The following is a 27,254-nucleotide window of genomic DNA, read 5'->3' as shown; positions in this document are numbered from 1 at the left end:
CATCTGGTTGAGGTTAAATACTAAATCACTGGTATATTAAAGTTTTGCAAAACCAGCAGCAGAATGTTTTCAAGATTCATCCAGATGAATTTTAATGACTTCTTGTGGTTTTATATTAACAACGACACTCACTTTGTCTTTTTATCACCTATAAAGTTACACTAACTATGATTTAACTTTGATTCAAGTCAGTGTTTTCCTTAAAGAACTGACCCTATGGTACTACATCTTTTAGAAAACTAATGATTCAGCATTATCATATTGAAGTCTAACTCATGTCTAAAGCCAGGCCATCATTCCACTTAGTTGTTATGGAGCAAAATGAGCCTACATTCAGAGACATAATGTCCTGCATGTCAGCAATTCAGTGCCATTACAGTTTTTAATTTAACCTTCAGTACATTGTTTCCAAGCACAGGATACTACATACTGTATACCAGTCAGGTATGAATTTTGCTCATACTGTCATAGGTTCACAAGCAGAAATTTTATAACATGTTAAATTGATTCTTTAAAAAAAAAAAGCTGGATAACCAAGAAACTATATGCTCAAGTCAATTGCATACATATGTGTAGAAGGTAGATATTATTTTAAAATGAATACAGACTTTGCCTAAAACAAAATTTTGAAGATGGATAGAAAGGCTGCAATTTTTTAGATTGTCTATTTCTACAGATAATTCATCACTTGCCAAAAGCAATGTGAGAAGATGAATTGGTTGTCTTGGGTTAGAAAAGTATTCACCAGACTAGAGGAGGGTGTGTTGCTTGCAGCCATATTTGATGAGCACTAACTATGTGCCAGGCAAAATGTAAGATGTTGAGAATCTAAAGAAGAAATGACAAGTACTCCTCCCACAAGGCGTTAGCAATCACTAAAGCAGATATTGAGATGGAGAAATATTTCTTTTAAGAATCCACATCTTCAAAGAAAGGAAAAACAGCAGCAAGCACATATATTTACTTTATAGGCTAGTGATGAAGTTGGGCATATTTAGAGCTGTCAAAATTAATCAGCCTAAATTTTACTCAAAGTTTTAATGTCTTATAAGACTAACATAATTTGGAAACCTGAATTTTCATGCATGAGGGAGAAGACAGTGAACCCCCTCCAATTCCAAGCCCCAATCCTTGTAATTATATTAATATATTCTCATATAGCCCAAAGACACAAAATAAAAGACAATACTATATAATGATCATTTAGTTCATTTACTTTGGCTCTAAAGAGATGCATGCACTAACCTTGAAGCATTCTATACTACTAAAATATTTACATCATTGTACATATAATATGCAGGATATTTTCCTACCTTTGATAAAGGTATAATAGAATTCTAATCTAGACTTTTCTATTGTGAATGTTCACAAATGAGGGAGGTATTCTAATTTGTTCCAATTTACCACAGCTTGACCTCAAGTGAACACAGCATACAGCTTTGCCCATTTTGTACTAAACCGTATGGGAATCAAAGACTGAACACTGATAAACACTCAGAGATTTCATCGTTTCCATCGCTCTTGCTCAAAGTATTCCGCTTGGTGTAATAGTCTGTGTTCTAACTTTACTTTGCCTTGCAGGTTGAAAGACAGTGCACACCGAAGTTCAAATTACAATAACCAAAGGAGAGTTGGCACAGATAGTATGGCGTTATACATACTACTAGGACAGAAAGAACAAATTAAATGACCACGTAGGGGATTATTTCATTGAATTTAGAAAGGACATTTTCTTTCATGAGATTGATCTAATAAGACCCCTATCAGTGAAACCCATACCTCTTCACAGATAAAGGTAAGAGACCCAGTAAACCAGGTTGAACAAACAGAAGGCTGTGGGGAAGAAAATCCGAGCATAGGAGTCCATTTTGGCAATGCGAATATGTATCCTTCCATGTCTCCAGGCTCCTGTTCGGCAATCTTCAAAACAGCAGAAAAAACTGGCACAGTCCTTGCCATCCAGACACTCGTAGCCATATTCTTCATCTCTCTCTTGAAGGTGTGTGGCATTGTTCATTTGGATGGTTGCTGATCTGGGACGGATATCAATGGTAGGGGCCTGAGACAAGGTAGGTAAAGATTAGAGATTCAAGTTAGCTACAATGGAGGGATGTTACACAGTTTCTTCACAATGTCACCAATGAGATGATGAATCTGAAAATGAGTACTCAGGAAATTTCTTATGACATTGCGATCTACAATGGTAAAATTGAACTCAGAAAGATAGCACAGTTGCAGGTATCAGACTCTGAGCTTAAGCGGTGCAGCTGGAAACAATACCATCAAGCTAATAGCTACAGCAAAAATATTGAACACCAAAATAACTCAAAGTATCAATATTTAAATCAAACTACATGGAATCTCATTCTATTAATTATTAGATATGAAGCTGGTTACATGAAGCTGGTTAATGGTACTGCAAGTGAGTAAAATAGAGAAATAAAAGTGCATTGGTTTTTAAATCAAATTGCATGTCATGCTAATTTATAGGCAAATAGGAATCCATTATAGTGACCAAATATACTAAACAGCAAATGTTAATAGACATGGAGAAATAAAGAAGTTCATTTGTTTTATATCACAAAGATTTAATTTATATATTAAGATAATATAATTTGTCTAACACTCACCAACTTAAAGATTAAAACTAATTATCAGTGTTTACATACATCAATTAAATTGTGAGTTCAAAAATAATGTCATTGCTTGTCAAATTTTCAACAAGATGAACTGCCATTATCAAAATAGTAATCTAATATTCCATATTTGACCAACAATAAAATTAACCCAAAACTCAAGGCTTATTTTTAGCTTTTGGAATGTATAAATATAAATCACAGTTTATAAATTAGTTATTAGGGAGAATAAAAATCCCATTTCTATATTTCACAGAGCCAATAGGCCTATTGATCATATTGGAAAGAAAGATTTTAATTAAAATCTTGAAAACACAGTTTTCTTATTATAAAATTCTTAATACGTAGAGATTAAGTTCATAGCATGTGTTTTAAAACCTCATTTTAATTTGTGTTTACACAGTTAAATTTTTGCTTTAAAAGTATAAATATTCTTTTAATATATATGTATATAAGAAGTATATGTGTAAATTATAGACAGTAAAATGTATTTCATTTACATCTGAAGAGAAACAGTCCATTTGGGCTTTGGAATTATAGAGTCTTGTTATACGTGATTATTATTGGCCTTGTGGTTTTGAGATGAGTGTAGAATCTATATAGTGTCTGGTTGCTGGATCAATTTTAGAGGTCTATAGAATATTCTCCACCTTGAGTGTGCCAGCATCTATTAGACTACTTAAATGCTTACTCACAAAAAAATAAAGCACCATGGAAAGCATTAATAGTTAATTCAGCAGTTGCATGCAGTGAAATTTCCATTCCAAAACATTATACCTTGAAGGAAAACATCCGAAGAAGCTTTGGATTTGTAGACAGAAAAGAGAATTGCAATTTTTAATAGAAAGAAGAAAAAGGAATAAAAAGAGAAAGAGAAACAAAATAAGACAAATTAAAAATACATTTTGAAAACGCAGTAAGTAAAGTGAACTGAAAGCATAAACATAGAAGGTGGGCTCTGAGATTGGCATAATATGTATATCTAAAATTAGAGATGACATTTTGTGATTGGTGGTGATTAAATCCTTAACAAATTACCCACAAGTACATGACTGCGCAGGCCAATGCTGTTCAATTTCAAGGATACATCCTAGTGAATACTTTGCCTGTAGAAAAACAGTATGAATTTTGTAACTGCTGTTAAAGAGGACTTCATATGTGAGTCCTGACAAGGAAAGTGAAGAAAACATTAAACAAGGAGATGCATTTTCAGCTGCTTAAACCTTCACCATCTAGACTGCAACTAGCTCTTATGAATAAACAAATTGATTTAAAAGGAGAAAATGCATAAGAATCTCCAGTAATTATATTTTCTTGTTTTCTTTCATCTCTGTCTGCCTTCTGTTTCCTTCTTCTATTGCCATGAACCTGAGTTAAAGAAACCACTATTTCTGTCTCTGTAGCAATTTCCATTCTCAATTGATAAAGAAAGCCAGAGGACTTTTGGAAAGAACTTTAGACTTTGCCTAATAACCTGTCTCCCATCCTCATCAAAGATGAGTATCAGTACAGCCATCTAATTTGAGAAAGAGAAATTAGGAAATGAAGGAGAGGGAATAAGTAGAGAAACAAAATTTAAAGCAAGAAAATTCAAACAAGAATAGGGAAAAGTGGAAAGGTAGAAACAGAACAGACAGGGAAAGGAAGGACCACACACAGTACAAGAAGTATTTGGGAGATTAAAAGAAAGCAGGTTTCCTGTTTTCATTAACCAAGGATACTATTTTATTTACCTTATTACTTTCAAATAAATAGGTCATTTGTAAATATCTTCAGTAATTTCTGGAGGTGCATCAGAATATGAGTAAGATCCAACTAGAGTTCTCTAGTCACTAGAGTTCTCTAGTCAACCCACAGTTCATGGCTAGATAGATAGCCTCTCAGAACAAAAACCAGGGCAGGGTGTCAATTCAAGAAGGTAAGGCTTTTGTCAATCTCTCAAAATGAAATAAACTTCCCTTTCACGGGGGTTCTGAGACCCAGACACTAGGTCCAGATGGATAAGTAGGCATCTATATGCTATCTTCATCACTCATGATAAAAGATAATGCCTTTACTTGTTTATATTTAAGTCTCATTCTCTCATTTTATGGTTTAGTACAAGTGGAACTTATCTTACCTGTTTCCAAATCAAGCAGTCACCAAAAATAAAAATTCAGGTTGTCAACTGTACAATCTGTATCAATTTCCATTACCATGTACCAAGTTTAAGAAATCTCATATGACACTTTTGTATTTTTTAAATATTTTGTTGGTTTGTTTATCTTCACTATAACATTTATTTTTCATATCAGCCTTATTTAAAATTTGTTTTTAAGATATCCATCTAATTTTATTTTATATAGTAAGGCAGAGACAGGTAGTAACTTGCCATTTGTTTTGAAGGAAAAAAGATACATGAAGGTATGCAACGATAAGAAATTTTTAGTAGGAAAATGCATATGTGTGCATAAACACACATACACACCTACACATATGCATACACACATACACACACACTAAGTTATTTACAAATTGATATGATAGGTAAACTATTAGAAGAACATAATAATATTGGATACCTTTTGTATACATTTTAATTAAAGCATTGTAATTTAAAAATATTATAGTAATCTGGACAGAAAGATGAAAGTCATTGACACATAAAATGATAACTCAAATGTATACCTGGACATTGTTTTAGTCCCCTATATTGAAGGCAATTTGCAGTTATTTTGCATAAAGAGTCTGACTTTGTGTATCTTGGAACTCTACCCTAACTAATGATCATAAATAAACCTTTGCATTCTGGTCAAAAGCTCACTTATTCTTTTTCCATCATGAAGCTCAATGTGCTGAATGACAGTGTGCAGGTCAGCTAACCAATCCAAACCCAAACCAAACCCAATGACCTTTCTTCATAAATAGTTCGGTTGTCCTTATTGAAAATGATACATACAGGGTTTTTCTTCTTTTTGTCTTTGTCCTTGCTTGGTTTCCGATTGCTGACAAAATAATGCAGGGTGCCATACTCCACCAGAGCAGAAAACACAAAGATGAAGCAAACAGATACAAAGAGATCCATTGCTGTGACATAAGAGACCTTGGGCAGAGATTTCCGTGCTATGGTGCTGAGAGTAGTCATAGTCAGGACAGTGGTGATACCTACAGAGAAGAGGCACAACAAAAGAGATCACATAATATCATCATTAAGGTGAGTATCTGAGGCACCATACTAGTAATATCTCTTCTATTCAACATCCTCTGGAAGGGAGGAATAACTGGAAAATTGGAGTTATTTCAACTCTATCTAAAATATTGCCTCTCTTTTAGGCATCAATTATTTTGATTGTTACTGAGTACATAATGGGAAATGTTATAGAAGTGGATGTGAGTGCTTTGTATTTTAGTGAGAGGAAACAGCATAATCGAGTTAGCAAAGAAAGTTCTGGTCTCATTTTCTGATATATACCATGGAAAGGCAGGTATATATCAGCATTCACATAGGATGACCTTTAGAGGCATCCATACTCAAAACTCAGACAGCATTCACATAGGATGAACTTTAGAGGCATCCATATTCAAACCGAGCTTCCAGGGTAAAGGGAAATCAGTGTTTTGGATTTAATTAATTAAAAGCAGGATCTAAAGAATGACAGTCATGTCTATTTATGAAAATTTAGACTGCCTGCCATCTGTAGAGAAGCAATGAGATCAAGGTGATGTTGGTGACATAAAGTTGTATTAATTTTACAGTATACATGTAGTATGGGGCATTATGTTTCTTGAACAAGGGGAAACCTTTCAAAATTACTAAACTGGAGACATGGGTCAGTGCATAAGTAACACCATCTAATTAAAGTTTGCCCAATAAAAAATAACTACCTCTGAAGTTACCAAAACTACCTAGAGCTAGTATAGGGTACAAGTGAAATAAAAATGTGGACAGCCTGACATCAACTGCTTTACACCATACTACAGTTTTTTTAACTTCTGTATGTATTTAGAAATACAAGAAAATGTGGAGAATGAAACTCCAGGGAGCTAGGAGTTATTTCATCATCTTGATTTGGTAAGCACTGCAATTCTGGGAGCCTCCACCATATTATAAGAGGGAGAGCCTTCTTAGGATTCCTATTGGTTTTGGTAGTGTTAGATTTAAAGTTCAGCATGGAAAAATAATGGTGAATCTTATCCATGTGTGTGCACATTCAGTAGTGTACTAATGTATGTAGATGGTATTGTGTTGAGGATTTGGAATGTTGTTCAAGTATTCATGTGTTACCAGTCTTCAGCTTGACACTTTTGGTGCAATATTTAGTGACAGGAGAAGAAGTTGGGACATTGGAGGTGATGAGATATTAAGATGACAACCCCATTCCCTCTCCCCAATTTCCATCTATCCTCATGGCATAAGCAGACTTATTCCTTTATGAACTTCAACCATGATGTGCTCTGGCTCAGAACAACAAGGTCAAGTGATCACAATCTAAATTTGTGAAACTTTGAACCAAAATAAGTCTTCCCTTCACATTAATTTACTTATATACTTGTTACATTGATGGAAATCTGACTAACACAGAGAATTGACTTCAAATAAAGTTTCAAGTATGGTTATATATTTGTGTTTATTTTGGAGATGATCTACTTCCTAAGCTAAAAGAAACTAATTAGGTTGGGTACACATTAATTCAAATTGAACTTCTTGATTTTACCTAATTGCATCTCATATTTTTGTTGAGAATGTAAAAAACGGAATTGGAAACTGGGCCTTCATTTTCACAATCAGGCCTCAAGCTATACTTGAACTTCAAAAATGTGAAAAAGTAACTAATTTTGGTAGAGACCACAGATGAGTTCATTTTAGAATACCTGGCATGTGATACTTAAGTCAAAACAAATTCTAACACATTACTTAAATACTGATGTTATTTAGGACACAAGGAAGTTCATCCCAGCTAGTCAATGTGGATCTTGAGGTACTGCTTCCTATTTTCAGAGCTCTTCCTGGGGTCACAGAAAACAGAAAAACTATGACATTAGAAAGTAGGAACACATGGTTTTACCTGATTCATCAACAAGGTAACTTGAAGTCTGTTTTAAGCCCAGTTTTACTAGCTGAAGAAACTAAATTTCTCTTAGCTTAAAAAGAGAAGCGAGATATACAGCTTTTACTAATTCCAGTTTTAGCATTAAATTAGCTTCTTGGGAATGCCATCTCACCTCAGAATACTTGTGTGAAATATACAAACATGTATTTGCATCTTACTATGTACCCACTCTCACTATAGCCTCATTAAATTTCACCATCCCCCAGCTGTGTACCAAACCACATCCATGTGTTACAAGATCCAGAAATATGTCCGCAGAAAACAGCCAATATCTCTGAGTGTTGTCAGTGGCTCTGCCATCAGACAAGTCAGGTATAACTTCCCCATGAGAAGAAGTTCAAAATCTGTAGGTATTCTAGGTAATCAGATTTACATTTTGACTATAAATGCTAGAAAAGATTATGGAACTCCACAAATAAAAGTCATGTTCTGAAAAATGTGTACTTATTTGACTCACCTGGTATTAAGAAACAAAAGCCCAAATGTGGGTTAGGTTTAAGGCAAATGAAACAAGCACCTCATGGTCTGGCAGTGTGGAGTATTCCTTTATTATGTGTGAAGATATGTCAGTGTGATTGGTTAAATAAAAAAGTTAAATGGCCAATAGCTAGACGGGAGAATTAACAGATTCTCCTAGACAGGGAGAGCTCTGAGAAGAAGAAAGGAGAGTCACCAGTCAGACACACAGAGAAAGAACAACACATGTAGTAGGGGAGGTAAACTTCACAAGCCTTGGCAACACATAGATCAGTAGAAATTGGTTAATTTAAGTAATAAGAGCTAATGGAAAGCCTAAGCTACAGGCCAAGCTTTCATAATGAATAAGTCTCTGTGTCATTTTGTGTGTGTGTGTGTGATCTGGCAGCACAAAGAAAAATTTATATGCAGGGTGGGTATACGTTTCTTGTACTTCCAAAACATTCCTACATTCACATTTCAGAAACACTGATCTAGAAAACTGAGAACAAAGTTAAAATAGATACATGCTAAGCTTGGCTTCTGTCCTTTGATGATAAGTAAAATTCACCAAGTTCTCACACCTAGGACAAGCCCATGTCCAGTTTTCCAACGTGCAGGTCTGCTACCAACTGAATGTGTGACTTTGTGGGTATTACTTAACTTTCAGCATATCTGCATGCTTATCTCAGCTCTAAAATATGCTAATTTGTATATTACATCTTTTTTCAGTGATGGTTGAAAAACATAGTAATGGCACCAAAAACAGTGAGCTTCACTGGTCTATAATTGATCAAAGGAGAACATGCTTCCTGTCTTATGAAGGGCCTTCCTTCAACCTACTTCCATCTTTTTCTCTTCAAATGTTTTGTTGCTAGAAAACACTTGATATTGAGTGACTGAAATGAATTGGTCTCATGTTCATTAAAGATATATTGGTAAAAAGAATCCAGACTTCAAAAAGGAAAGACTGATTGAAATACTTGCCTTAAAATAATTTTTGGAAAATGGTATATTGAAATATATCAGAGCATTTGTTACACCTAATTATAAACATATAAATTACCTGAATAATTACTTAGGCAGCAGCAAGCTGGGAGATCTGTCCCATAGATGAGCAACACAGTTAAAATTTCTCCTGAGAAATGGTGACCCACCAAGTAACAATTTGCAATGTTAGGCTTAACATATTTGGAGCTTATTTCAATATGTGGCATTAGACATGATATTTGAATTGTTGAACAGAATTTGTAACACAATGTACTGCATATATCAGAAAAAAATCAAAATAACTTCATTTTGAAACAGATGGGAAACTAAATTGGGTTTATAAGAGGACAGATATGCAAATGTTGTCTTTTCCACAGTAATCACTTCTGCCCTCAGTTTAATAACCTGGTTCCAGATCATTTTATCAGAAATTATGAGAGTCTCTAACATATTTGAGGCTTTTCTCTGTTCAATGTGCTTTGCATAGAATATGTTACTTTAGCCCAATAAAACCCTTCAAGTTAGGAAGCAGGAACGATAACTGTTTTATGTTTGATGAAACCATGAATTAGAGAGAATGAGGTTGATTGCACAGCTCTATTCTATGTATGGCCAAAAATAAAGATCACTGAACTTGATAACTCATGCTCTGCTACTGCTTTCTCCACCACAGGTTTAGCAAAATATGTAGTACTGGTTTGCATATAGCTAAAGAATAAGTTTTCCATAGAATGACCATTCATTTTGTGAATTGAGCCTGCAATGTCCCTGTGAGATGATAACTTCGCTTTCATTTGTGGAAGTTTACTTTCATATATAAACAAAAGATGAAATTCTAAGACAGTTATCTCCATATTCTAAAATACTGACTAAACTGCAAGTAGGCATAAAAATAATTGTGTTCCCTAAACATGTCAAAAACTGTTTCCGAATTATTAATCATTTAAATTGCTGTTTTGGAAAGAGTCAATTTAGTTAAATATCATTGCAATAATTGTTCATGCTAGAATTAACCTGGAGTAGTGTGCTAGCAAAAAGGTAATAGTTGATTCTAGAAAACAACAGTTCCTGGGTTACTGTGCTTCCCTTTCCAAGATACTGAAAATACCACCTTGGCAGAGTTCAAATTCTTTTGTAATATCACTAAACAAATAATTGAGAAAGGATATATGTATTCATCACTTATGATTATGTGTGGAAAGGTTAAAAACCTAAAGGGAAAAATACAAAATTCATTTGAAATTATGTTTTTTGTTTGTTTTTTATCTTTACTTAAATTTATTATTTAATTATACTAAGAAATCTTATGCCAATTAAGAAAGAACTGTAGAATTAGTAAATATTAAATATAATAAGTAGATAACTATACTGATTTCCTTTAAAATAATAAAAACAAAAAACAAAATTGCATTTAACATTTGCATTCTTAGTGAATGCACATAAAAAGGAGAAATAAACAGTGATTTACTCAGGTATTTATCTTGAGAGACCAGAGCATCTAGAATTAAGTCTCACCTAAAGATGTTCTGGCAGGTACAGCATCCTTATTGATCCAGAAGGACACCCAGGATAGGACCACAATAAGTGTACAGGGGATGTAGGTCTGGATAGTAAAATACCCCATTCTTCTGCTCAGATCAAAATATACAGACATAACCACATAGTCACCTGGAACAGAAAGACAGAGCTATTCAAACACCATGAAGTGCAGTCTTGCACATGCATTTGTTTCCATAGTTGACTTGAGGACTAAGTAGAAAGCTCTTTTCTAACCCCTTTGGCAAAGCACAATAATAAAATTATAAGATACAGTCAAGCCTGAACTCATGTCTAACTTTCTCTCTCTCTCACTCTTTCTCTCTCTCTCTCTCTCTATCTCTCTCTCTCTCTCTATATATATATATATATGTATACGTATACGTATACGTATACATATACATATACAGATATTTACATATCTATCCCGAGGCCCCTCTCATCCCATCCCAATCCCCTCCCCCAGTCCACACGGAGAGTGATGCCTTCCAGGAGGGATCATCAAAATCTGTCAAGTCATTTGGAGTAGGGACTAGGCCCTGCCTTCTGCCTCTAAACTAAGGGAGTATCCCTCCATGGGGAAAGTGCTCCCAAAGTCCTTTCATGCACCAGGGATACATCCCTGTCAGAGGGCCCATAGACTGTCCAGGCCTTCTAACTGAGACCCACTTGGCTACTCTTTAAGAAACTGAAGACACACCCATCCCCATGCTTTGGCAATTCTCAACACTGAAATTTTAGACAACTCTCTGCCTTGTATGTTGGTATCTTCATAACCCCCCCCCCCCGCCATCTCATTTAATCCTGACTGAAGAATAGCTCACCTGGCTTTCAGTGGGAGCACCAGTACCCTCATGGTTATCGATGAGTAAAAATTATTCTGGAATTATGCACAAAGCTTCAAAGGCAGAAAACTTTTCAACTCTGATAACTCACTTTTAAGTAACTTCCTGAGGCTATAGTTCTTTGTGTTGATTTATTTGCTACTTGAAATAATATTTAATAAATTAATTTCTTCTCTGTATTTTCCCTGTATTTTAGTATAATAGACACCAGTCTTTTTCTTTCTCATTTTTGTGGTCATAACAAAAACAAATGTAAGCTTATTTCTTTCATATGGAAAGGTGAAAGAGAAAGGAATTTTCTCTTTAAATAATCTTTGAAGATACATTTTCTCCCATGAGTTTTCACTACATTTAGACATACTTTAATTAAAATTTAGAAATTGTAAGATTTTAGATAAATCTGCACAAAACTTTAGTAACTTCATATTGTATAAGCAAAGGAGAGCCTACACTTTTATGTAAATAATCTGACTCCTCAAAAGTGAACTTTAATTTTGTTCAGCATTAACAAGATTATTATCTTGATTTAATTCTCCAGTTCCCTTTAGGCCAGGGTCTAACCTCTCATAGTTTGCTTATCTAACAGCCTCTATTATAAGGTAATGGCTTTTGCATGCCTTCATTTCTTGGCTGCAAACCCTAAAGCTTTTCTACCAAAGGATTATGGATTCAAACTCCAGACCAAGCCATTTAAAAGCAAAGCAGCTTCACACAGACAGCTTGCTGCCTGTCTTATCACCAAGGCCACATCGTTTTTTGTGTGATTCAAAACTCTTATGCTGAGGAGCAAGGAAAACCTAATCCTCTTAAAGTGATGCATCAGTGACTCCCCAAGTCCCAAAATGCTAAGCAAGTCAAAGATGGTGACTTCAGACTCTTCAAATCTAACTGTTCTATTGATAAGACCCAATACATGATGCTTAGTCATAACATTTGGCAAATTAGTCCACACCTGCTTATACATATCATGGAAAGACACAGACTATAATTTAAATGCATGAAACATAAAATTTGAATTAATAAACACTAGTATTAATTCTTTTTCTCATTTCTTAAGAAACTTCCTATGACTGTTTTGAGAGGACAAATCCTCAATGTCAGTGAAAAATGAGGATCTATTTACTTTTTACCTGTCAGATGAAAGCATTAGAATTCTGTACTTAGTAGATGTTTGGCCTATTCTTTTATGGATGAAGCTATAATATGTCCATTCTGAAAATCTTAATGATGTCATGGAGAGGATTTGCCTCTTTAGAAGCTCTGAAGTAATGAGAGAAGTTATTTCAAGTTGCTGGTAGTAAGGTTTTGCTTCATGTAAGCACTGGTTTGAATGGCTGGCATGTGGTTAAACACTTTGATGGTGAAAAAAATAAAAACAAAACCAAGAGTTTTAATATGCCTCCCCATTATTTTTCTCTCATTATTTTTAATATGTTTACATATAGTGGAACCAAGCATATCCTACTAGGTTTACAGTACAGGGAAATGATATTTTACTCTATTATCCTTTCAATAGTGCCTTCCTTGCCAACAAACATTTTTCATCATGATTGTTCAAAGAGTATTCCATTAGTTGCATTAAAAGTAAAGACTTGTGTGATGTCACAACTGGTCCTATGTTAAAGGTATTAAATCGAGGGAAAGTTGCTATCTCACTAGAAGCCAGAGAAAGGTGAGGCACACAAACCTGCCTTTACCACCTCATTCCACACTGAGATCCAAGGAAGGGATCACTCCAAAGGAAAATAGTTGACTGATTGACTAACTTGCATTAAATCTGTCCTTGATGCTAACATACACATACACACTATTTATATAAATTCATGAATCTAAATAAAACACAGAATAAATGAAACACAGACTAAATAGACTTCCTTTAAAACACATAGACAAAATAGATCGACTAAAGTAGAAAAGACTGAGGAGACATCATGAAATATAGAGAACATAAAGAAATAGAAACAAGTTCACTGTTTAAAACTTAGAACTTCTAATTATAATGAATTCTTGTGAAATGCAAAATGCTACCCTTGAATAGACTATTTTCTAAACAAATAAGTAATATCCAAAGTAATATCTTTAATATAAACAGAATCCCCAATAGCCACTGAGAAAAGAAATTATTCTTAGATCTATATTTTCTCAACTATATAACTTGATTTTTAAGCTATTCATTTATCATTGATAAACCCTTTTGTGTTCTCCAAACCCCAGCTAAATAAAGTTAAATATTTTCATTTCATACTTTTGTGATTTCTCTACCTTTCCATCATCTCCCTTCTGGATTCCTAAATAATCTCCTCTCACACTTTTACTTATTTCAACTTTCTGATCATCCACAAACCACCACCATCACAGTGCTCATGGGTACATGCACACACACACACACACACACACATACACACACACTCCACAGAAAGTCTATATGTGTGCTTTATAGAATGTTAGCCATAATAAATATAACTTAAAATTTATTTAAAAGAAAAGAAGTAGCTGGACAGTGGTGTTGCATGTCTTTAATCCCAGAACTAGAGAGGCATAGGCAGATGGATTTCTGTGAATTCAGGCCAGTCTGGTATACATCAAAGTGAGTTTCAGGACAGGTAGGGCTGTTACACAGAGAAACCCTATCTTGGAAAATCAAAACATAAAATAAAAAAGAAAGAAAAGTAGTGTGTTCATTACCTAAAGCACAGTTCACATGCTCAGTCCTACAAATGGCTAGCAAGTAGGGATTGTAAATTGTAGCAACTTCTAGTTAATACTGATCTAGCACAACCTTGTCTCATGCCATTCATACTCTCCCATCTTATGATCTGCTTGCTAGATGTACTTCATATTTTTCCAAGGGGATGCTTTTCTCCCCATTGTTGCTGTATGTCACACATTGTCCTTAACTTCTAGAAGCGAGCATTGTCCTCTAATCATGTCATATACAAACACATATCTTGGACATGATCAATAATCACGCATTGATATCAGTACACACTGAAAGTATTTATGTTAGATTCTAAGGCTTCACACTCTGCTTCCTCTGAAGCCAGCCTCATGTGTTTCTTCTCTAATTAGAGTTTTTGTAATTCCTTAAAATCCTCATCACATTCTGGGAATTCTTGTCTTAAGGACTGGTAATAAGAATGTTTTGATACATCTGTATGTCTCTATCCTCATGGAAATAAATCCTTTCACTTATCAACTGACGATTAATATACCTTGCCAGCTGTAAAAGTCTGTATAGGTTCAAATGCCCTCAGAAAGGTCTCATAGTAATATATCAGTAATGTTGTAATCAGGAAAATCTGACTAATATAAATTATATGTCATTGAATTTTACTCTTTGGGAACCTACCACCCAGCTCCCAAATAGATACATGGAGATTAATTCCTACTTATGAATGCCCAACCTTAGCTTGGCTTGTTTATAGCCAGATTTTCTAACTTAAATTAAATACAGTTTGCCTTTGGGCTTTTTATTTATTCTAAATACTTTTCTTTACTCCTTACTCCATGGCTGGCTGTGTGGCTGGGTGGCTGTCTCCTGACATCCTCCTTTCCCCCCTTTCTCAATTCTTGTACTTTCCTTGAGACTAGATTTCTCCTCCTATTTATTCTGTTTGCCCGGAAGCCCTATGTATTTCTCTCACCTGCCTACCTGTTGAACATTTGACTCTTTATTAGAAAAATCAAGTGTTTAAACAGGCAAAATAACACAGCTTTACAGATTTAAACAAATGCAACATAAAAGAATGCAATGCACCTTTGCATCATTAAACAAATATTCCACAGTTTATACTAGTATAACACATTTTAACTAATATTCCACAAGATGTATTATGATTAAAATTTGTCTATCAAGTCAGTGGGAGATACAGTTTATCTTTTTTTATACTACAGTTTATCCTTATCTGCAAAATCAATGTGTGTTATAGAGAAGGAAAACAATATTATTTGTTAATAAATAAATGCTTTACTCTAGGAAATTTTTGCTGCCGCATAGAGCTTTGAAACTACCAAATTTTTATTTACAAAGAAATGTACAATTAATGCCTTTTCTGTGTTAGTTGATAGACTTAATCACTTATGATGTAGATACAAAATCACAGTGAGCCTAAGTCATAATACATGCTGGCCATGAAGAAAGGAAGGAAGGCATAGACTCTATGCACTATTCAGCCTATTAACTGGATCTATTTAGTGGAGAAGATAACAAACTGACTTGGTTGCTTAAACTACTGGTATTCCAAGGTAAGTCTGATAGGTGTGTTTTGGGGTTTTTCGTTCGTTTGTTTTTTGTTATTGTTTTGTTTTGTTTCTTGTTGTTTTATATGTTTGTGATACACTGATCTCATTAGTCTTTCTCTTTAGCTTTGAATGTTAAAGCAAAAGAACAAAAAGAACCTACAGAGGAAAAATTGAAAATTAAAAGTATAATTAATATAAGTTTTCAATGTCAAGTCTGCCTTTTCAAGACTCCATCCGAATCTCTGATGAGGACAGGAGTGTGCATTGATAGCGAAAGCAGGCCTGCTTAAATTTAGGCTTACCAAACAAGCCAAGTCCATTACTCTTGTGAGTAAGCTGTTGGTATATGACTCTCAGATTGGCAGAATGTGGAAAACAAGAAAGAATAGAGAGAAAAGGCAAGTAAAGATTGCTTCAGCTCACAAATAGACTCTCAAGTTTCAGGGACAAAATTTGCAATAGCCTTGTTCTCACCTGTAGACAAGGATGTTTCTGGTAAAATAATGTAGGTATTCTTACTTTCCAGATGTGACAGTTGTTTCAGCCAGAGGAAGAGACAATCCTGAGCTATCAACAGTAAACCATTAAGCACCCAGGAAATGAATCCCTGAGACCAAGGAAATTAAAAAGCTGATAGTGACATCAGTAATGGCTAAAGGGACACATCTGGTCATCTGGGGTGAAAATTTTAGTCATGTCATTAACTGGTACATGACATCAGACTTTTTGTAAAACAAAATTCTTTGAACCTCAATATCCTTATCTATAAAAGGAGAATGGTAATTGGGCTAGTGAGAACACGAAAAGAGCTTATCCATATATAGTTCGTGACTACTTCAAACACATAATGTAAGGTTCATTAATGCTAGTTATTTTGAAGTAGAGTAACCTTTTTAATGTTATTAAACATCATTCCTAGCTATAATACTGAGGTATAATAGACACCCTAGAAGTGTCTCTACCACCCCGGAAGATTAAACCTGTTAAGGTCCATGCATGAAGAAAGAAAGGACTTATCACTAGCAAAACCAAGACTCTTGTTTCCTAAACCATAATGCTTGCTGCATTTGTACCAGTGGTTAGTAACACAGAGACATGAAGGAGGGAAAGCAGGAAAAGCTGTGTAATAATTGAATGTGGAGTTCATTCATAAAATTAATTTTGGTCACTGGAGTGCCTAACTGCCAACAAAAGCTTCCTTCATTTACTATGGAGCCTTCTGCAATGAATATTCTATGTTATGAAGGCAGCCTAGGTCAAAAATGTAGAGAAAAAGGCCAGCCAAAGAAATACACCTTGAGCAGAGCCAGAGAAACACACTTTGGCCCTGCAGCCAGAACCAAAGAAATGTACCTGACACTGAAACCAGAGCCAGAGAAACACACTTTGGCCTTGGAACCAGAACCGGTGAAAGAAATACACTTTGGTTCTTAAGACTGATAGCTGGGACACCAGCATTGGACTGACCCAATTGAACATGGGTCTCAATTGGAAGGCCTGGGCAGTCTACTAAACCTCTGGTGTGTATTCCTAATGCATGAAAAGAATTTGGGGAGCACATTCCCCATGGAGGGATACTCCCTTAGCCTAGAGACAGGAGGGAGAGCCTAGGCCCTACTCCAAATGACTTGACAGACTTTGATGATCCCTCCTGGAAGGCCTCACCCTCCCTCTGGAGTGAACGGGTAATGGGATGGGAAGAGGATCAGAGGAAATGAGGGGATGGGAGGATGGGAGAATGAGGGAACTGGGATCAATATGTAAAATAATAATAATAATAATAATAAATTAGTAAAAGGAAAGAAAGAAAAAAATGCTCCCTATATAAACCATGTGGCTGTCCAGCTGCCTCCTTCCACCCTAGCAGAGGGCAGCCAATCTCCTGAATTCTTCCCGCCAAATAAATCCCTTGAGTGAGGTTTGGGTGAAGACCTTTTGTGGTGGAGCACAGACCACCCTGGGCAGAGCAGAGTGGAACAGGGCTGTAACATTTTCGCTGGGGAAACCTTTCCCTGGCAAAGCAAAGTTGCTGTACTCTGCTCTTGCTCTCCACTCTCTTAGGGAGCAGAGGTGAATTGTAATAACTTCACTGGGAAAGACCTCTCCTGGGAGAGCAGAGCTGGTACACTGGGGAAGCCTTCCCTGAAGCAGGGCTGTAAGCTGCTAGCTTATTGTGACCTGTGGTATTCCTTGGCTCCTGAGCTCCAGGATACCTTTCCAACTGAGCTATAACACTCAGCATTCTGTGACTCCTGAGTGTCCTATCCAATCCGCCCCAAACACTTACAAATAACTGTGTATTTTTCATTTAGAAACAAAGCTTTAGATGAAAGGAACTCAATGTTGGCAAAATCTTCAGAGCACCATGACTTCCCCAAGGCTCATACCATGAGAGGTGTGCTAATATCAGTTTTCTGCATTCCTTTCCCCAATATTTCTCTCTTTAATGCAATAGCTTATTTCTCAGGTTGTAACCCCCCCCTCAGATGCCTAGCCCAATATAGACCTTTGTAGAACAATTCTTTATTCTGAGCCTGCCATTAAATTCTAGCCATGAAGCCAAAGAGTTCATCCTGGGATCTATTTAAAGAAAATAACTCTGAGTTTTACATCTGTAACTTCAACTGAATATGTTTGTCAATGTTATCTGTCAGAAAGGGAGACGATTTACCAGCTAATTAAATCTAGCTTCTACAAACATCTGACTAGATATTAAAACATGTTTTACATAGGTATAGAGGACTTACCAGTATCACATCTAGTTCCAGGACTCAAGTACAAACAACAATGGTAGCAAGAGATAAGAATAGCAAGTTATCTAGACTTGACTAAATCATGGAAATTCCCACAAAAAAATAATGAGGAGACACAGGTTGCTATTGAGAGTGTTGTGTCAACTGCATTTGCTGACAGAGGGAAGCATTTTGGAATCTTTCAAATCAGTGTCCAAATAAGGTGCAGCTTCCTGAGGATAAATGTTTAGGGAAATAACTTTTATGACTTTAGTAGGTATGCTTCTTGATGAGCCATTGTTAAAATACTGTGGTGATGGCACATGCCTTCAATCCTAGCACTAGGTAGGCAGAGGCAATTGGATCTCTGTGACTTCAAGGCCAGCCTCGAAAAATAAAACTAAACAACAAAAATCATCTACATGTAATTCTCAGGAAAAAAAAAGAATAATACTCTCTCCTATTCTTGTTTATAGAAATATAAAGTGCATCAGGGAACACCATCAAATATATTCCCACTTTAATATAACTGAAGGATTTGAACTGGTAAAATCATGTTTGTTTGTTCAAATCTCATTGGGAATTACAGACTAATCATAAATCATAAAATAATCTTTAATGTATAGCTTCTCGTTGTTTTGCATAGGATGTGGCTGAAATGAACCTCCTATTTTACTCTTACAAAAGCCCTATTCAAGGGAAATATTGAATTCTAAATTCTCATTCTGCTATTGATTTTAACAATATAAAGGAATAATTTTAAATAATTAAAATTACTATAGTTGACTTCTTAAATAAAACTTGATGCTAATAAGGAAAAAGGGATCTAAAGAGGTATTTGTGAAGATCTGAGAAAGCATGCAGTCATTTACTTCTTGCTTTCTTCACAGTTAAACAGATACTAACAGAGGAAGAGCTCTATGCACTGTTTATTAGACATCATGATTAATTTGTCATTTGTGAGCCAAGAAACACAGTGAAGGGGTAAGCATATTATATGGGGTCATGACACAGAAATAACAAATTGCACCAGAAGGAGAAAATGCGTGGGAAGGAACACTCTCCAAATGCCCATGCTAGAGAACATCTGCAGCCATAGGGAGTCACTTAATCCATCCTCTCTTGAAATAAAGGCTCCTTCTTCAATGAAGCTGTTTATTATTCATCACTTTGTAAAAGAAAAGAACATAAGGAGGAGAAGGAGCAGGAGGAGGAGGAGAAGAAGAAGAAAAAGAAGAAGAAGAAGAGGAAGAAGAAGAAGAAGAAGAAGAAGAAGAAGAAGAAGAAGAAGAAGAAGAAGAAGAAGAAGAAGAAGAAGAAGAAGAAGAAGAAGATCTACTTTAAGAAAGAACTGGGTTTTAGTCCCAGATTAATCAGGGTCTATTTTATAATGTTAGGGAATTATTTTAAGTAACTGGAATGAGACTCAATCTGTTCTACTTTCCTCTTCTGTTCTCTTATTGATGAAGAGCTATTAAGATCTTTCCACACTACTTGATCCAGTTGTTCTGGTGTTTGCTGCCATTAGAGAGACTATGTATGTGAAGTCACAGATTAATGTGAAGGGATTTCTCTTATGGTTAGAATCTATTTCTGTCTCAGATATCTGATTGCCATCTTAAACAAGCATATTTATCTTGTCTACTTATTTCTTGAGTGAGTTAATACCAATAACAAAGCTGGGAGGAAAGATACTAAGCAGCCCATCTTTACTTTGGCTAATTTTAAAGCAATGGAATCAGCAACAAGATGACACTTGAACTCAGTCACAAGAAAGAAATGTTATTAATGATAATATCCCTATGCCCAGAAACTATTGTCTGGAGAAATAAGCATGTTAGTAGTAATGCTTTATTGTTCCTTCTCTCTCTCTCTCTCTCTCTCTCTCTCTCTCTCTCTCTCTCTCTCTCTCTCTCTCTCTCTCTCTCTCAAAGTCTGTTAGAAATTTTCATTTGAAGCTGGATTGATTTTTGTAACACAGGCACCTCTATTTTCCTAAACAAATGTCTCGCTGAGCTTGAAGAGCCTGATGTTAGCAAAATTCCAAGCTTTCAAAAATGATTTCCAAAGCAGTTAGAGAAGAAAAAAGGCATGAGTGTTCAAATCCTGCAAAAGGTCAAATAACAAGTTGGACCCCAAGATGTCAAATTATTTTTCAGGATGTAGAGCAAAATTATAGGCTTAAAATCTTGAACTTAGTTGGCCTTTAGTTCTAAGTATTCAATTTTTAAATTCTCCCCAACTCAGTGGAATTCTTTCACTAAAGAAGTTTTTTGGCTTGTTATTGGGATATGTTTAAGATAACTGTTAAAGACATAGTTTCTCCAGGAAAGAGCACACCAATTTGTTATCTAATACCAAATGGTTTTGCCCTGAAAACATGCATATAACTAAGATCATATTGGCAAAGCAGCTTGTTTGGCTTGTGTGTGTGTGTGTGTGTGTGTGTGTGTGTGTGTGTGTGTGTGTATGATGGGTGTGTGCATGTGTGCACACATGAACATAATCACAATTATTTAAAAAATAGGACATGGATTTAAAAGAGAGTAGGAAGGAATAAAGAATGCATGGCAGTGAGTTAAGGGGCAGGAGAAATATTACAATTATATTAAAATGAGTAAAAATTAATGTCACACACATTATACTGTGTAAATTGTGCCATATTTTTGGCAGTTGGTTCCATAAAGCTTAACTTCTCCCTATAAGGAAACCATTTTTTGAAGAAAGTAGAGGACTTAATACCAGAAGTGCTATAATCTAAGTCCATCTTATCATGTATTCCTGGGTTCATTTTATCTATTCTCTATAAAATGTCACAGATTCAGTCAGATAATAGATTCAGTGAAAACACTAAACAGACATTGATTATAACCTTAGTAATTTTGTGTCACTTTGATATTTGGTTCTGCACAAATATCTGTCAAATTTCACCAATGACAGCTCTGAAACTGATTATTTTTAAATGTGGAGAATAATAGATTTTACTTATTTTTAATCTACTTATTTTTTAAATTTGATATTGGAGAGTTATCACGTATGAAGCAGGAATAATAGCCATCCTTACCACATAGAGTTGTGGTAAAGATTAAAGACAATGATTTCTGTTGAGGCAGAGCAGTGTTATCGAACGAAATTGAATGTTATCATCTAAGGGTTCCTTTTACTCATGTTTACATATAACCTTAGAGGTATTTTGATCTTAAAACAAAGTTTTGGATTGGGTCTTCTCCTTTAGAATTACATGGAGGATGACCATCTTTGCATTTTTACCTATTTTGACAGAACATGTCACAGGAATAAATCATGGTCATTTATTTGTGTTCCAAGTTAAAACCCATTAAAGACCTTGGTAGGACTTTCTCTGTTATACTGCAATGCATGCTTGTACTCAAAGACAAGATTCCATTGCAGATGAAAAATTACAAGATCAGAGCCCAGTCCTGGCTTGAGGAAACTTCTTGTAAGGGGAGAGGGGATTTGCAGGTGCAACTTTTCAGGCTGACTGGATAGGTGAGATTGTATCTGTCACTCTTTCACTCCCATCAGACATAATCATCTCCTTCTGCCCGATAAATGTCTTTGCTATGTTAGATTTTAGGAATTTTAGTTTTTCTTGAGATCAAATAAAATAATGCAGAGACTGAGAAAAATATGTAACCTCATACATTTTCAGTTGACATTTGATTTTCAAAACTCAATGATGTTTGTGTTTTCATTTCACATGTCAGAGATTAAACTGTAGTGTCAATCTGTTTGTCTCATGGCTATAAGTGTCTGCAATTTCTGAAAGAACAGATCTGGAAAATGGCTAATATCAAACATTTTCCTCCAGAAGAGATTTGGCTAACAGTTTTTATTTTTATTATTATTATTTATTTTAGGCAGTATCCACTCTAAGAGCAACTTCTCAGGAGAAGGGTTTTGTGAATCATGATGTGTAGGCATCTACCCCACATCTTTTTTTCACTCTTACAGGATTCATATAGAGGATCATCAGAGGCCATCCATCCATCCATCCACCCACCCACCCATCCATCCATCCATCCATCCATCCATCCACCCACCCACCCACCCATCCATCCATCCATCCATCCATCCATTTATTTGGAACTGGTATTTGTTTATTTGTTTTTATACAGATACCATTGTTTCACCATCGAGAACAAAGGGATAATGTTCTGCTTATCTACATAAAACTTTATTTGGTCTCAATATATAGATAATTATCCATACTTTCTGTAATGATATTAAAATTCACATTTCATCCTGAATATCAGAGTGCAAAGGAAATATAGAGAGGAGAACATTCCCTTCATTTTACAGATTAGAAAGCAGAATCCTAAAAGAGACAGATATCTGCTAGCATTCACTGATCATACTAAAGATTTTAATTCTACAACCAGGTGTTTTGTTTCATCCAAAGTGCTTGCCTTTCCTTATATTATTATTTTAGTAAATAATATTTGAACTACAAAATTGAACCAAGGTTCATGCATTAAAATTTTAGTAGACTTTATCTTGCCTTTCCCCTGCCTAAGTTCCTGGATTAACTGCACAGTCAATGAGTCCTTGACGTGGAATAACTACTTGTATGATTTGCAAGTAATGAGGCAAAGGAGATCATCTAAATTAGAAAAGACTGTGTTAGTGTAGAGGAACTGATGTCTCAGCACAATGACAACGGTTTGTTGATGGGAATATATCTCTTTAGGAAGTATTGATGTCTGTCTTAATGAATTTGCAGCCTACTTGTAATTTGGTTTTTCAATAATGGAAGAACCGAAATTCCTGTCTTCCTTTCACTCAGTAAGATAAATTCTCTCTCTTTTCCAGCATTTGTGCATGCTGTAGGTTTTATATGTGCTAATGGAGATGCATTCCTAACCTATTTCTTAATATCATATTGAATTTAATTGCAAGAAGTTAATCCTTAATCTCGGGATATTTGTGAAAATCTATAGGCTTCCTATGGGACTAAAGAGAAAGAAAAATAGCTGCCCTCAATAATATTGTACAGTATAATATTTTTCCTCTGATGGGCAAGATATAGACAATACTATCTAATACTTAGATCCTAACAAAAACAAAAATTGTTTTCTTCTCATGTTTGCCAAGTATCAGCTTCTGTGGATAATTTGTATTTAATCTACCATGTCATCATACTCAAACTAATCACATTTGCAGAACTCATCTTTTATTAAAGTAAAATAAATTCTCATTAGACAGGCTGGGGCTGTAGAAGATATGTAATCAGCTAGTTCAAGGTTTGCTTTCACACACACACACACACACACACACACACACACACACACACACACGTGTGTGTGTGTGTGTGTGTGTGTGTGTACATGTGTGAGTGAAGAAGCAAACTTCACATAAAATTTCCTATGACTCTATGACTATGCTAAGTCATATAATAGAATATAAATTCTATATAATAGAATATAAATTCTAAATAATTTATTTAAACTACAGTCACTGTAAAGACAATTAAAAATATAAACAAATTAGAAAAGAGAAAACACTCAGTTTAGACTACTTTCATTAAAAATATTAAGGAAAATATAATGGCTATGACTGAAGAACTGGAGAGCTGAGAGAAGCCAGACTTGAAGGTACATTTGGTAATCCTAGCATTCTGGTGTATTTTCAGCTAAATACGAAAAAAGGGATTAAACTAAAGCAAGAGTATTTTAAGCTGCTTTGGTTTTGAGTTAAACTAAGGCAGAAGTATTTTGAGTTAAAGCCCAAAAGGCCAATCTTGCGTAGTAAGACACTGACTCCAAATAAGAAATAAACAATATCAGCAATAAAACCCAGAGTTTAAATGGGTATGCCAAGAATCACTAAAGTAATGAGTCACGGGCGTGGTCCATGCTAAAGGTGCAGGGAGGGTTCCCAGGTATGTACCACTGAATCTCACTTGCTGCTTCTGAATTTAAAATTTTCTAATTGTGAGATTCCATTGAAAGCACTGTACATGTTTTAATAGGGGCAATGTACTTGTGCATACAGTTCAAGTTACAGAGCACATATGGTCACAGAATTTGGGATTTTCCTACAAAGTTGTTTAATTCTTTCAAAGAGTAAATGAGGAAAACTGGACTCCTTTCTGTGCAAGCCTGCAGCCTGGAGAATTGGAAAGAAAGAGCCCATGTTCTGGAGCACACAGTGGATAACTGGAGAGGGGGAAGAGAGAGGAGCCATTGTGGTTTGGCATTGGGAGAAGTTGATTATGTACCTGCTGAGAACTGACCTCTGGGACAGGATTATTTTGCAATTGCTTCTGTTTCTCTCCCAGATGTGAGAAGGGAAACCAGGGCAGCTTCTAGCATTGTTCCCTGAAGAGTTGGGGTATGAGATTATGTAAAACAGAGACAAGCAGAGAGATGCCAGCAAACAGTGTCACCACACTTTGTCAGCCCTCCTCATGGGAGAGATTGACAGTGTCTCTCAGTCACTGCACTTTCTGGATGTGGGTTGAATGACCCAGATGAGAATCTGAGATGAAATCAATACACTCTCTCACTCACTGTATCTCCACCAAAGAGTAGGCTTGGGACAGCTAATCAGAGATTCTTGGCTTGGCTTACTTCCAGGTTCTGTGCTCTCCAGTCAGCCAAGGGCATGCAGGAAATTGGACTGGTACTTGAAGAAAACTGGCTTTCCCATTTCTGCTTAATTCACAGTATAGTAAATCATAAAAGCAAAATTTATATGTCTTTTCCCATTTCCCCATTCTTTTCCTATCTCTCTATGATCTCTGTCCCATGAAACAGATTTCTCTTTCATCGCCTATCCAACTTCACACAGATAGCCTGCTTATCTGAACAATGCCTGAGCATTCACCATGTCAGTTCATAAAAAATAATGTGGACATTGAAACTGTATTTGCACTTTGGTTCCTGGCAAGTAGGCAAATTCCCATAACTACTTGGAAAGTCACCTCTGTAGTTATTTATATTCAGCTCCCATTGTATGACACTGATGATGGGGGATTCCCTTCTGTATATATGTTTCTCTTATTGGTTGATAGGTGAGACTAGAAGAGGAGGAAAATTCTGGGAAAGGTAGGCAGAGGGAGCCTGCCTGAAAGGTAGCCATGTAGGCCACCAAAGGAGAAACAGGACTGGGCATTCTCCAGTAAGCCAATACATTCATTTATACAATACATACATTTATACATACATATATATATATAACATGGGTTAATAATTAAGACAGAGCTAACCAGTGAGAAGGCCCTACCATCAGCCAACAGTTTAATAATTAATATAGCATCTGTGTGCTTATTTGGGGCTGAAAAGTTTGGCAGGACCTGGCCGGATAAGAAAACCAGTAACATACTCCCTCCCTTCTGCCTGATATTGTGATTGTCATTTTATGGAGGATTCTTAGAAAGACAAGGTTTTGAACTACCTGGACAATTTCTTTCCTCAGAGCCTCCAAGACCACACCCTAAGAATATTTAGTCTCATGCACACTTAGATACCACAATTGTTTATATCTGTAGATCATGTCAGCTATGTTTGAACTCCACAATACTAACAATGTACCGAATTCTATAATCCTACAAAACCTTAGGCTTAGTCCTGCTTGGTAGTAAATCCCCCTTTGCTGTCTGTGGCAAGGTTAACAATTAAATGTTAATTTTACTCTGTCCAATCATTTTCCTGGTAAAATGTCTCTCCCCCTCTCTCTCTCTCTAGAAAGGTAAATCAACTAAATACCATGAAATTGAATAATTTTAAAAAAGATACCCAACAGGTCATAGAGGATCTAACTTCAGTTACTCATGGTATTCTTTATATCATGACATAACACCTTGCTCAGGAATCCCCCCCAACCCTACTGCTCAGGAATCTTATCATTTGCAACTAAATTTAAGAAAAAATGATTCCATAGCATCATTGACAAAACTTTCAGGTTTCATCTCATTGATCCTGAATATAGTGTACTGATGCTTAGCCACTTGTATATCCCTTATTAGAATAGGTAAACATTCCCAGTCTCCTTACTTATTTTACTATGGTATGAAACCAACCTCATTCCATTCCCCCATGGTTATGGTTACGAACATCTGAGGTTTTCCAGACTTACTAATTTGCATTTATATTATTAGATTTTTTTAATTATTAAATTTAATAAAACAGGCATTGGGTAATCATGATTTGTAGCAATAATACTGTTTCTCACATTGGACCATTTCTCTGGATAAAAAAAAAATGCATGAAAATTTTCTTGAGAACAATGTTTTCAGTACTGCCAACCCCATGGGCTTAAAATTAAAATTTACTTGGTTCTTCATTTCTTTACCCAACCCCCCTTTATGCATTGTATTGTAATGCTCATTGGTTTTAAAGGAAATTTAAAACTTAAAATAACAACCTGTAATATAATTCTTTGTCTAAAATGCCCTAATTTTGTTTTAGGTATTTATTGGCTTTTTCCCTTAGTCATTAAGTATGAGTGGTATTTGGGTATTCTTAGCACTTCCAACCCTAGATGGTGTTGAGGCACAAATGCTCTCATGTCTATATTGCTTAATCCAGGGACAGTTATCTAATCAAACTTAATTCCAATAAATGAGCATATAAGTGCTCTGAAGAGATAACATTATTAGAAGTTGACCATATGGTGGGAAAATAGGATATCTGGTCTCACTCACCAAAGGCATTATATTAGTAAAAGTGTAAGCAGTTGAACTGTCATAATGGTACTGTTCAG

The 27,254-nt window shown here is 35.5% G+C and overlaps 1 protein-coding gene across 2 annotated transcripts in view; it reads right to left on the bottom strand.

Annotated features, from left to right (window-relative positions):
• Positions 1-1,722: 1,722 nt before the first annotated feature.
• The window catches only part of Gabrg2 (gamma-aminobutyric acid type A receptor subunit gamma2), a 79,283-nt gene continuing 53,751 nt past the window's right edge, over positions 1,723-27,254 (bottom strand). Inside the window, exons 7-10 of one of the 2 annotated variants that reach the window (XM_051180933.1) lie at positions 10,688-10,840; positions 5,575-5,780; positions 3,414-3,437; positions 1,723-2,059 (exon numbers count right to left, since the gene is read on the bottom strand). In XM_051180933.1, the coding sequence (XP_051036890.1) occupies positions 1,784-2,059; positions 3,414-3,437; positions 5,575-5,780; positions 10,688-10,840 (659 nt within the window). In that variant the 3' untranslated portion in view covers positions 1,723-1,783. The remainder of the gene's footprint in view (positions 2,060-3,413; positions 3,438-5,574; positions 5,781-10,687; positions 10,841-27,254) is intronic. The other variant, XM_051180934.1, reaches the window with a different exon arrangement.

Source organism: Phodopus roborovskii, unplaced genomic scaffold (assembly GCF_943737965.1).
Source record: "Phodopus roborovskii unplaced genomic scaffold, PHOROB, whole genome shotgun sequence".
Lineage (NCBI taxonomy): Eukaryota > Metazoa > Chordata > Mammalia > Rodentia > Cricetidae > Phodopus > Phodopus roborovskii.
Note: the sequence above shows the minus strand (reverse complement) of the source record. Positions and strands in the feature narration are given on the sequence as shown.